Raw genomic sequence first — 13,690 nt, forward strand, 5'->3', positions numbered from 1 at the left:
CGGTGTTCTTCTAGCTCTGGAAGCAAAGCTATGCTTTCGGTAGCACTCATCACTCAATTTGTCCAAGAAACCACCTGCTAGCACCTACACTGCTAAGAGATATGTGGGTGGAGCGTTTGAGATTGAGAATCTCTCTTTCCACTACCTGCTTTTATAGATGGGATGTGAACTTCGCAAAAAACTGGCAGTATCCTGCTTTAAAAGTGTTTCGTTGTCACAGTTTGTTTGCCCGTCAGACTGATAAAAAGCAGCTCATTGATCGCCAGTGAGATTGTAATTGGCAAAGTTCTGATCGTTGTGGCCGCTAAGTGTACAATATACATCAGACAGTCTGTGGGTGAGTGTCTGTCTGAGTGGTCTGAAGTGAGCAGCTTTGGAGAAAACAGATCAGAGCTGCAGCCTTTATCAGTATTTCTCTCATTCACATGCAGTAATGGCTATTATTAGTTGGTGGAGCAAAGAGATGTATGTTTTGAGAGATATATAGATAGAGAGAGAGAGAGAGAGAGAGAGAGAATGTGTGTGGGTTTTGACTGGAGGCTCTTGCCTGTTGTGCTTTTTTAACCATGTACTGAGTACTGAGTACTGGAGTGTATCCTTGCCCCAACTTATCTCAACTCTACACATTGCAGAACGCAGTGCGTTACACAAACAAGGAAGGTGAAGAAATGAAAGGAAAAGTGATTGTGAATCACTACTGGTCATATGTTTTAATATGTCTCTCTCTCTCTCTCTCCGCCTTTCTCTCCTCTAACAGCATCATGATGGAGTGTTTGTTTGTAGACTGATTTCTCTCCATCTCAGCTTGCTTCATTTTGCTCATCACCTTTTTTTTTTTTATCACTGTCATTATCGAGAATGAAAGCTGTGTGGAAGAGAAACATGACTCACGCATACGCGAAAATAATCCGCGTCTACAGCATTGATGATAGATCTAAGGTGATTTGTGTTTGGGGCTGTCTAAACTCTTAATACAGCCTGAAAATCTTCGCAGAGATCAAGAAAAAGAAAGGCACAGGAGATGAGAGAGGAAGAGCAGGTGTTTTGTATCTTTTAGAGGTACACAATTACATTAACTGTGATAAGTGGAGCTTAAAATTCCTTGCCACACGTCTGGTTATGAGCCACTAATACAGAATAAGTATCCTTTAACGTTCTTAAGAGCTTTGTGTGCGTGTGTGTATGTGTGTGGCTGTGAGCACATTTGCCTCACACCTCCAGGGTCGGGGCTTCAAATCCCATCTCCGCCCTGTGTGTGCCGAGTTTGCATATTCTCCCCATGATTTGGGGGTTTCCTCTGGGTACTCTGGTTTCCTCCCCCAGTCCAAAGACATGCATTGTAGGCTGATCGGCGTATCCAAATTGTCCATAGTGTGCGAATGTGTGTGCCTTGTGATGGGTTGGCCCAGAGTCCCCTGGGATAGGCTCCAGTCTCCCCGCAACCCTGTGTAGTATAAGCGGTAAATCTAGAATTGCTCAATTACATACGTAGATGAGGAAAAAAGTTATGTTCATCTGTCTCAATGCATATAAAATGTCCACTCCATCCATCGCATCCATGGAAGCAACAAGTGTGTATGCCTCTGTAGACCACAGAAACATTGTAGTCAATTCTACCAAGCGAATATCACTATGTACCCTCAGAAATTGTGTACAGTAGAATCCAAATGTCTGGGTTCACTGCAAAGCTGTTTTTCTTTGAGCAGTAATGAAAAAGTAATGCAGTTTGGCATTGATTTTGGTCTCCGACAGATACTCTTGACCACTCTGTAAGAGAATTCTGACCAGTCTCGCCTGCTCCTACTGTTATTATTATTTTATTTTTTTTCACCCGTCCATGATATTTTCTAACAACTTTACGTTATATGTTTCCCAATATGTTTCCCAAAATATAAACAAATTAGTCATTTAAACCACTGTGCCCAGGATTCTGAATATTCAATACACTTTCATGTTAATGAACGAGTTAAAAATCTTTGCTCCCACAACTGTTTGGTTTGATCTTACCAGATCTTGGATGCCATGCACACCTCTACCCCAAACCCCCACCACTCACAAGGCCATGCCACAATCTATTGTGTACCATTAGATTTCCCCCAAATTAACAATCAGCTCCTAACTAATATGTTACAGTAGATTAACAGCTATAAATGGAAATGTGATGACATGAAGCACTCGCCACTGATTACTGACTAGAATTGCACAAGGGTGATTAGTCAATTAGGTCATCAAATAAGGATTTCATTAGCCTAGATAGCATTGCTCTCAATTATCTTCTTTCTATTAATCTCTGTATCTCCTTCTTTCTTTCTAATCAATTCAGTTAAATTCACTTACATTCTAGAAAAAAAAAACAGAAACTGAAATAAGAAACTAAGTTTTTATGTTTGAAAGGTTTTTTTTTTTTGTGGTTGGTTTTTTTTTTTTTTTTTTTTAAAGTCAGTCACTCAGTGTTTCTCAGTCCAATCAGCAGAGGTGAGATGGTTAACCTTGCACAGGTTGAATATCATTTGCAGGCTGGAAGTGTGTCCCTGAGGGGCTGCTGTACTCTTGGGGCAGCAAATGAATTTCCAATTTCAAGGATTTGAATGGCATGAGAGATAAGAAATTAACAATTCAAATGTGCTGAGTGTGAGCTAAGTAGTGTGCCCAAGAGTGTGTGTGTAATGTGCTGAAGTGTACATCTGTTTCTTTGAGTGTCAATGGCAATGGATTCATGCCTAGAATATCTCGTACAGTATGCCACTCAGTTTTGAAGAAGCAATTAAAAAATGTGTTTTAAAACATAGCACAGGGTATGGAATTAGTCATGAGCCAATCCAACACATATTAAGCAATTGGTCTTAATCATGTCTCTGGAAGTTGTCTTTGTTCATTACTGCTGGTGACACAAGAATAACAGATGATGATACACATCGATAACAGTGGTGCTATAAATATGGCATATCATTGGAATTATCAGCCCCACTGATGCATCAAATTTATTTCATGTTTTCTTGACACCTAGAGCACAGCTTCATCTGTTCCTCATCAAGACTGAACCTTGAACAGATTTGTATTTACATTTATTCAATTGGCAGCCTCTTATCCAATGTGACTTACAATTGAGTTGAACAGATATGGGTTAAGGGTCTTGTTCAAGGACCCAACACTGACAGTTTGGCAGTATTAGGATTCAAACTTCTAGTCCAGGGTCCTAACCACAAAGCCACCTCTGCCTGCACCACAACAGCCACAGTGATGCTGTGGCAGAGACAAAACTGATTCTTCAGTGTGCACAAACCTATCCATCCATTTTCCTCCCTATACAGGGTTGTGGGGAGCCTGGAGCCTATCCCAGGGAACTTGCGGCACTAGGCGGGGGACACTCTGGATGGGGTGCCAACCTATTGCAGGGCACATTCACACAAATACTCACACACTATGGACAATTTGGAAATACCAGTCAGCCTACAAAGCATGTCTATGACTGGGGGAGGAAACCAGAGTACCCAGAGGAAACTGTCTGGGCCAAGCATGTAACCCTGTTCCCTGAGAAGGGAAAGAGAGCTTCATGCTGTGGGAAGTGCCCTCACGTGTGGCCGGTATCTGCAGTCCATGTGAAATCATGCTTATTTATAGGCCTGCCATGGTCAGGTGACATGGCAATTACGCGCGTCGTATGACTAAAAAACGGCACCTGTGAACCACGCTGTTAGCCTCTATTATTTGAAGACGCAGTTCACAGGCATGCCCCAGTATGACAAAGCTACACAACATCTTGTTTCCTTCTCAGGGAACAGGGTTATGTGCGTAACCCAGACTTTCCATTTCAAAGGGAACTCAATGTTGCATGAGCTTCACACTGTGGGAATGAGTATACTCACTCCATCATACTGAGGGTAAGGCCCGTCACAATGCTCCATCAATAGGGGTGTGGCTGGCCGAAATGGCAGCCATGTAGACCCTAACTGCAGAAGGAGCCAACCTTGCTGAGAAACATTTCTGTAAGAACTCCAGGACTGTAGCCATCGCGGAGTTTACTCTGTCTCACTGACGTTCCTAGCGTTTAACATGGTCTCTACAACCTCGGTTGAGAGACCGGAATCTATGAGTTGGTGCCCCTCAGGGGCCACACTCACAGTTTCCATGGTTCCGACCGAGGATAATAAATCTCCCTCTGGCTTGAGACAATAGATCCTTGTGAACAGCAGAGATATTATCTCCAAGAACCATATATGAGCTGGCCCATAAGGCCAAAATATAATACCGAATGAATGTGTGTGGCATAGACTACCCCAGTAACACACAGTTCCTGTAAGGGTACCCCTTAGATCCCATATAGCAAAATTGCTGTGGCCCAGCTCCGGCCCAAACCTGACACTTTCATCCGGCCCACATACCGCATGGAATGATGGCACCTGGCGGTCCACTCCTGTTTACTAGATTTGGGCCATTCCCCCATTGTGGAATGAGCCCCTATGCCCAGAGGCATAGCGAGACCACGTGCCTCATAAGCGATAGAGATTGCTTCTACTATCCAAATAGAGATGTGCTGCTTTGATGCGGCATCACCTCTACTGTCACCTCTACTGTGCCTCCTTCACAGCTCAGCAGGTCTGAACAGGAGGACTGCCATTGTATGCTGAGCCCCTCTAGCAAGAGCCACTGCCACATAGGCTTCTCCAACCAATGCCGAGGTGGTCTTACACGGCCTGCTGCTGGAGAGAGGTGGCTTGCAAGCGCCTCCTCCACCTTCGGCATAGCAAAATACTGGTACTGTTTATTCCCCCCAATGGCTGAATAATCCCACATTGCGGGGTAATAAACACCGCTTTCCCCAGAAGCATGACACTTCATGGTGCACTGGGAAAAAAGTTACTGACTCCACAAACTGTCAGGAAGAAAAGGGGTAAAAAAGGGGAGTTTTCTGCAGAGTGAGGAAGCACTGTGCTTCTCAGTGACTTCCCCCCTCTGGCTCCTCGGAGTCAGAGTAGGGTGGGTTGACTCTCCATAGCAGAGGGAGAACCTAGCACCCTTCAGCTGAGAAGTGAGAGAGCCAAGAGCAGAGCTGCTTCATTGTGCCCTGTTTTTTGTAAATTAACTAAATCAATAAATTATAAATATATATATATATATATATATATATATATATATATATATATATATATATATATATATATATATATATATGCTTCACTCTCATAAAAATGATGCACTGGCTCCCCCCTCTGGATCCTTGGAGTCAGCGAGGGTGGGTTAACGTGAGCTGCATCTTCCTGTTTTTTTTTTGTAAACCCGGAAGCAGTGGCATCAGATCCAGAAGAAAGCGAGAGATAGAGCAGCGCTCGTCTCCAATTCCCCCTCCAGGCTGCCTCGACAGCGGCCGGCTCAGAGTCCTGAGGTTCTGAAACCCATCTCACTTCAGCTTAGCTTCACACAGAAAGTGTCCCTGCCTACCCTCATAAGAGAAAGGAGTAACACTTCCTGAATTCTCTCTGACTCATGCTTTTCTTCCTTTTTTAACAGGACAAAAAGTAAAGAGCAAGAGCCACTGCCACATAGGCTTCGCCTATCGTTACTCATAGGAGAAAGGAGTAACACTTCCTGAATTCTCTCTGACTCATGCTTTTCTTCTTTTTTTAACAGGACAGAAAAGTAAAGAGCAAGAGCCACTGCCACATAGGCTTCGCCTATCGTTACTCATAAGAGAAAGGAGTAACACTTCCTGAATTCTCTCTGACTCATGCTTTTCTTCTTTTTTTAACAGGACAGAAAAGTAAAGAGTTTTTTTTTTAAAATAGAGAGGAAGTGAAGAGTTTTTAGGACTGTTTACACGAACAGGCCGGCATACACGCTTTCGCTGAAGTAAACAAGGCTGACGGCGTGGTTTGCAGGTGCCGTTTTTATAGTCACGCGACGTGGGAAATTGCCATGTCATCTGACCATGGCATGCCTATAAATAGCCGTGATTTCACACGTACTTCAGTAACCGGTCATGCGCGAGGGCACTTCCCACAACGTGAAGCTCATGCAACGTTGAGTTCCCTTTGAAGGGCATCAAGAACATTCAAGCTGCGCACACACAGGACAGAGGCAGGCATCGAACCCCCAACCATGGAGGTGCTAGGCAAACGTGCTAACCACTAAGCCACCATGCCCCCTGCACACGTATTGGTAATAAAAATAATAATAATAATAATAATAAATACAATTTAAAAGAAAAAAACAGCCCTATGCAAATGGATGCACAAACATTTATGGATATGCTCCTGTAAGTCTACACTGTAGATAGTTGTGATGTATTTATTAATGCATATTTGCATGGTTCTCTTAAATTAATGTAAATTAATGTAAATTTTTTTCTTTTGGAAGAAAGCACTAATTATGAGATTTGTTTTAGATGAACTGAATGCTGGGCAGAGCAATGACAGTTTCACTTCCCGCTTGTTTGAAGGTGGCCTTTGAGTTAATGCTCTGCCTGCTCAGGGAGCCTTTACTGATGCCCATCAGGGAAAGGCCATGGGGATCAGAGATATTGGAAAAAAGGCTTGGCTTTTTGTGTTTGATTGAGGTCTTATCTCACCAAACGCTGGCCGTTTATCACTTCCACCCAGCCACTATCAGACAGCCTTCCCAGCCCGGGATTATCTCTCAAGGGCAAATCCACCTTCCTTCAATCATCTGCCATCTATCTCCATATAGACACTCCATGTGCTTCCTGCTGCTTTATGAAATACTCAGGCACATATGCACACATGAAGTATAAGAAAAGAGAATTTAGCAGAGATATGGCTAAATTCTGATGTGGTTGCAGAGGGATGTAGAAAAAGCCACTTTTGCAAGCCTCAGCAATTCAAAATCATGCTTAGACTTATGAAGTCTACACAAAGTATGTATCACCTAGTCTTTAAGATACAGGAATATGGAATGTTGGACCTCTTAAAGATCTAAACCACCCACTGCCGGTTTCCTTAGTTTTCTATTTAACACTGTGACACTGTCACGAAAGCCGTTTCCCCGTGTGCAATTTGAGCAAAGGACGTGATTCTCCAGCCAGAAAAACGAATGGACGAGACTCTTAATGCCTCTTCATAACAACTACTACATCGCAAATGCTAGAATGATAACTGTTTTAGCATTTGCAATTTAATAGTTGTTTCAGACCGTTGACATTGTTCAAAATGTCAGCATTCAACATTTTGGGGGCTTTTAAATTTAGACAGCATTTAAGCATTTGTCTTATTCGATAGAGAAAGTCGAAGAGAGAGAGAAAGCGAGAGTGCTGAAAGGTGCTGCTACTGGAGCCTTTCCTGGCGTCAAGGGTGAACGCCAGAGATACAAGAAATGGAGAAAATGGGAGCATGGAGAGCAAGGGGTAGGAGTAAGAAAGAAAGGTTACCTTTTTGAGAGTCTGATAACCAGAGTGTCGACTCTGACATGATTTCTTTCACAGTCTTCCCCTCCTTCGAGTGTCTCTCCAGCCAGGCCATTAGCCCCATGCAAGGTAGGATTCAGCCCTGAACTGGACACTTACTAATAGTCCTGGGGGAGGAGGACTGGAGGAGAGAAGGAGAAAGAAGAGCAGTGCAGGATGATTTCCGACTACAGGCAGCTTTTACACTGAGCCAGTGAAAGAGAAGAGATTATGGACTCTATTACAGAGATGAGAGAGACCTGTTTTTTCCTTTGTGAAATGGACTTTCTGAAGCTTTCACTATCTTAGGCTGTTGGAGTTGACCTCTCTCTCTCTCTCTCTCTCTCTCTCACGCTCTCTCTCTCTCACACACACACAGACACACCACCCTGTGTTTCCTTTCTGCTTTGCTTTTTCACCTCCTTTTTTCAATCTAAGAATGTTAGCTGAATCCTTAAAGCGCTTGAAATAGAGCGCTTTCAGACTTCATTCTTGAAATCAGATTCCCTTCATCTTACTAGTACTTATGAACGAGTAATCTGTATCTAGCCATTTGTCACAATGCAGGGAGCTCTGTAGGCATCCAAAGAGGTGAGCGCTGAAATGGCCTCATCGAGACAAGCATTCCGAGTGGGTGGACCACAGAGAGGCGATGAAAGAAAACACAGCCAGGGGATTTACAGCACAGCTATACAGTACATTTGCAATGGAAATGTTCACACGGACGCAGGGAAACAAACTGCAACAGAAGGCGAGTCAGGTTTAAGAGTAACGCTTGAATTCAACTTTTTCAACTGGAATGAGGCGAATTCTCCGTTTTGGGGATCCGGAGACTCAGCATTGGCTTTCAGACGGCTGACTTAAAGTTCACTTAACATTATTCTTTAGCTTTGATAGCAAAGTTTCAAGGCTGAGCATTTATTTTAATGTGTGTGGCAAATGAGACACCTCGTCCTGTATGAAGCGGTATGAAACGCCAGCAAAAGATCTTATAGATAGAACAGAACAAGAGAAAGAATAAAAGAAAAAATCTCATGCCGTTTGATAATTGTGAGGCGTACTTTGAATGTAAATGAAAATATATGAGTAAAAAGTATATTTTGTTCTCTTGGACATTTATTTGAGTACGAGTAAAAGTGTTCGATCTCAAATGAGTCATGAACAAATCCTCCCAAATAGTGCTTAAGTAAACGAACAAAGTAATTTCCGCCTCGGAAAACCACTTAGGACGTTCGTTGAGGATGAAGAGGACCCTCCACGAGTATGTGCTGTCTTTTGACTCAGCTTCTGTTCGCTCAGATCTAATGTATGCAGGGAACATTCACTTGTTTTATCAGCAGATAAACTATTTGCCTCACTACTCTCCTAATTGCCTCACACTGCACTGACAGTTTGTGGAGTCAGTAACCGTGAAATGGCTCTCGAGTCTTGAACAGAAGTGCTGCAAATGCCGAATGAAATTGTGAAGCTTATCTTAGTGTTTGCTAGTTTCATTCTAATATCATGTATCAATGGTTTTGCTATTATTTTCTTTATGCTTCATTAAGTCACTGAAAATGCTCCTTTACCCACTACATTCTTTTACCTAGGCCATTCTTTGTCTTTGTGCAGGTGTCAGACCGCTCTGTAGTGGCGCTGGTTCCGAAGCAGACCTCCTCCTACAACATTCCTCCCACAGCCAGCATTTCCCGCACATCCATCAGCCGATACGGTGAGTGTTTACGAACATCTCTGGAGCCATGAACGCTGATGAGATGCCATTACCAAGGAAACGGTGCCAATTTATGCAGTCTAGTGCATTCACAAGAAGAGCTGTAACCAGGATCAACATATTAGTGAGGTCCACACTGAAACACAGCGTTTCATAGTTAACACATCACCATCCGGAATGTGTACGTTCAATCAATTGTTTTCATTTTCCGTTCTGTTATCTTTCCCTTCTTCCATAAACTGCTCGGACTCCAGTCAGACCATTTAGTTTGATTGAGTTACATATTTTGGTTTTTAAAATTAATTTCAGCTTAGAGCTTTCGATATCTTAGAGCTTTTTCTCTAAGAAGTCTTAAAAATCAGAGTGAACTGACAGTGAATTGGCTTCATATTAAAGGAGCACATAGTAGAAGGCAAGGATATACCATGTATTTTGTTTACATATTAAAACATAGCCTTTTATTAACCTCAAAACTGAAGAAATATCACTATTGTCACTCGTACAATAGAATAGGGATGTTTTAGATCCATTAATACATTGTCTATTTGATCTAGATATTATACAATATACTTTTTTTTTTTTTTAATAAATCATTAGAATTTGTCCTAACCTTCTTATAAACTGTTATATGTCATTTGTATATTACATTTACCTGCAAGTGGACAGCAAGCCATTACTGTTATGTAGAGTAATTAATAAGAAAAGTGTGCATGTAACTCTTTTAGTGTCTAAATTAGTTCTCGCTAAAAAAAAAACTACCGTTTTCCTCATTGTTGGTTGTGGCCATGTTCACAAGTACCTAAAACTCTAATACCGACAGTACAATAAAAAGTATATAATGCATAATTTTGTATGATGGCCAACAAGACTGCTATGAGCCCATGTCTGCTTGTGTGCAGTTTTAAATGATGGCTCTGGTGACAGTGTTTACTAGTGTGTATGCTGCAGTTTGCTTTACAGTCTAGAGGAAGCCCTGGGGAGCCTACAGGCAGAGAGAGTGAGAGAGAGAGAGAGAAAGAGAGCAAGTGAGAATTGATAGCATTTACCAAAAATCCCAATAATTTTGATACCTCTGCTGACTTTGGATGCCATCCGTATTGGGCACACACACATTAGCACCCCCCTTATCTCAACTCTAAGGGAGTGCCTCAGGGCTTCCCATCTGGACCTCTCTCATTTTCCAGCACAGAGCTGCAGGCCTTTCTGATTGCTAATTATGCGCTGCAAATGATAACTTCACACAGGGAAAAAAGCCACAAAAGATGCACAGCCAAATATTAGAGCCTGGATTGGCTAGAGCCTGAATTGTCACCTAGCAACCCAGACAGCTTTGCTCAAATATGTCACCCACCTTGAGCTCGCTGCATGCGTGTGAAATCTGTCCTTACAAGTAGGCACATTAAAGACTTCAGTTAATCGAAGCCCTGGAATAAACTTGTCATTTAGGCACAGTAGACATAATTATCTCACCTTACCATTTACAAACAGAGTGACATTTAACAACATTTCAAACGGGAACAGATTAGGAACTCAATCAGCACTTGTTTAATGCTGTTTCATTCCTGAAACTTTAACGCTTTTGAACAGCAGCCATTATTTGTGCGTTTCACGCTTTATTTAGTTCTTCACATCCTGCAGCCTTTTAGGCATTAGGTAGTTAAGTTAAGCGACTCTTCAACTTGTTATATTACAAAAGGGCTTGTTGAATATTTCAGTCATAAAAGAAAGTCATAAAATGACTATGAGGAGGCAAAGTAGAGCACTTTTTTTTATTTTGCGTGTGTGTGTGTGTGTGTGTGTGTGCGTGTGTGTGAGGTGCATAGAGAACAGCTCTCACATCCGCAGTGCCCATCAATCACAGAGTGGCACAGCTGCAGCTAGTCACCCGCTGATTGATTCATATCAATTTAATGCTCAGCACTTAGCATTTCACCTGAATTTAGCATGCCAACACCCTTAGCCCGAAATAGCACATTTCTCACATGACCTTGACTGGTGCCAGAGAGAGGAACGCTGGGAATAGTCAAGAGGTTGGCCATATGCAGTAGCTTAAGTTGGATCTACAACCACAATCCTACTTCCCTTATGATGCACACACGCTCACATGCATTCACAACCCCTCATTCCCAAATCCTTGCATTTGTGTCATTTTAACAGCAATCTGCACAAAATTACACTAAAACCTCAGTGTCACTGAGGCCAGCTGCCTTGTTGTGTTGTCTTCTTTTTAATTAAAGGCCAGATGAAGAAGCAAGTATTAGACAGAGTAAGGACTATAGAGAATGATCTGTGACCTTAGAGATATTTCTACCACTGTGGGGGGAAAAAAGACATAAATCTAATTGTGAGAAGTGGAGACTAATAGGCTTAACCTTTTTAGGTTTTTAGATACATTGATTAGACAAAGTGGTCCAGACCCTGGGGGGGCATAGTGGTGTAGTGGGTAGCACGTTTGCCTCACACCTCCCGCGTTGGGAGGTTCAAATCCTGCCTCCGTGTTGTGTGCATGGGCCTTGCTTGTTCTCCTCAGGTACTCCAATTTCCTCCCCCAGTCCAAAGAAATGCGCTGTAGGCTGATTGGTTTTTCCAATATTGTCCGTAATGTGTGAACGTGTGTGTGATTGTGCCACGCAATAAGTTGGCACCCTGTCCGGGGTGTTCCCACGTGTTAGGCTCCAGGCTCCCCTGTGACCCTGTGTAGGATAAGCAGTGGATAGTCCAGACCCTTATAGCATGTCAGAAGCACAATACATTAAGAGGATCCAAATGTGAAAGCCTTAAGACTAGTGAAACTATAAGATTAGTGAGACAGTCAGTCTGAGACCAGTCCACTATATGACAGTGAGATGAACAAGAATTGTACTTAACATCTGGAAGTGGGGCTTAGTGGTTAGCACGTTCGCCTCACACCTCCAGGGTCGGGGGTTCGATTCCCACCGTGGCCCTGTGTGTGCGGAGTTTGCATGTTCTCCCCGTACTACCCGTTCCTCCGGGTACTCCGGTTTCCTCCCCCAGTCCAAAGACATGCATGGTAGGCTGATTGGTGTGTCTAAAGTGTCCGTAGTGTATGAATGGGTGTGTGAGTGTGTATGTGGGTGTGCCCTGTGATGGATAGGCACCCTGTCCAGGGTGTACCCCGCCTTGTCCCCCATGCTCCCTGGGATAGTCTCCAGGTTTCCCCGTGACCCTGAAAAGGATAAGCGGTATAGAAGATGGATGGATGGATGGATGGATCTGGAAGTGGATTTTATCTGGAATACGAACAGTTCAATGTCCTGTATATGTGCTTGGATGTGTGCATGCACTTCTACACCTGCTTATTGTCTCAATGCACCATAAACTGTGCTGTCCCTCTACAGATTCGTCATTTCGCTACACAGGAAGTCCAGACAGCCTTCGCTCCCGGGCTCCTATGATCACTCCAGACCTGGAGAGCGGAGTTAAAGTGTGGCACTTGGTCAAGAACCATGAACACGGAGACCAGAAGGAGGGCGACCGTGGCAGCAAGATGGTGTCTGAGATCTACCTCACCCGCCTGCTAGCTACTAAGGTAACATTTGATTATAGAAGTGTGCTTCAAATATATGTTCATGTCTAGCTTATAAATTCCAGTCATGTCAATTTGGAGTAAAGGCCATGAGCTTTCTTTTCTTTCCCAGGATTCTACTACATAAAAGCATGCAGTAGTGTTTTGTGATTGGTTGTTCATTTTATGAATCTCTGCACTACCAGTCAAACTTTTTTTTTTTTTTTTTTTTTAGCAATTTTAAATAAATAACAATAAGTAAGCAATAGAAATGAATGAATTGATGTGTGACTTTTTATTCATTTATTTTCTAGATCTAATTAAAATAGATTTTGAGCATTTTAATTGGGCAGTTCTAGCTCACAGTGTATACTATATTTGTCTTACAATTTATATCTGAGTCCTTTATCTATACTGTAGGCTTAAGTGGTTTACTTTCCAAGTGTACTTGCCATTAATAAAAGATTAATTTAGAGACCCATTAGGATCCGAGAGCTTGCCAGCAAGTCCGTAAATACAAAGATTTAGATCTGTGTTGGAACACTTGTTTAATGTTTTTCCTTATTTTAATTGCTAGTATATATCTTTAGATTTGTCTGTGGCACAAGTATTCCTTATATTGTAGTAAATCAGAATAAACTCCAGAGCTTTTGACTAGCAGTGCACCTGTATAGCAGTCCATTTGTTATTATTAAGTGTGTATTCAATCTCTCTCTCTCTCTCTCTCTCTCTCTCTCTCTCTCGCTCTGTTTCTGTGATGATCTAGGGTACACTGCAGAAGTTTGTGGACGATCTGTTTGAGACTCTGTTCAGCACAGTTCATAGAGGCAGCGCCTTGCCTTTAGCAATCAAATACATGTTCGACTTCCTGGACGAGCAGGCCGACAAGCATGGCATCCATGACATGGATGTTCGCCACACTTGGAAAAGTAACTGGTAAGGGCAGAACAAGGCAGTTCGAAACTTATACATGGTTATAAGTGAGACGCTTGTCATTCAGAAGCTGCATGCTTGATGTGTAAGGATTCATTTCTGACCATTAGTTTGCTCAGTTTGC

General features: G+C 42.5%; 1 protein-coding gene across 1 annotated transcript in view; it reads left to right on the forward strand.

Annotated features, from left to right (window-relative positions):
* Window positions 1–13,690, forward strand: part of plxna2 (plexin A2) — a 233,546-nt gene that overhangs the window by 212,293 nt on the left and 7,563 nt on the right. The window contains exons 27-29 of the mRNA XM_053643848.1: window positions 9,008–9,107; window positions 12,467–12,657; window positions 13,400–13,569. Of these exons, the coding sequence (XP_053499823.1) occupies window positions 9,008–9,107; window positions 12,467–12,657; window positions 13,400–13,569 (461 nt within the window). The remainder of the gene's footprint in view (window positions 1–9,007; window positions 9,108–12,466; window positions 12,658–13,399; window positions 13,570–13,690) is intronic.

Source organism: Ictalurus furcatus, chromosome 15 (assembly GCF_023375685.1).
Source record: "Ictalurus furcatus strain D&B chromosome 15, Billie_1.0, whole genome shotgun sequence".
NCBI classification, from domain to species: domain Eukaryota; kingdom Metazoa; phylum Chordata; class Actinopteri; order Siluriformes; family Ictaluridae; genus Ictalurus; species Ictalurus furcatus.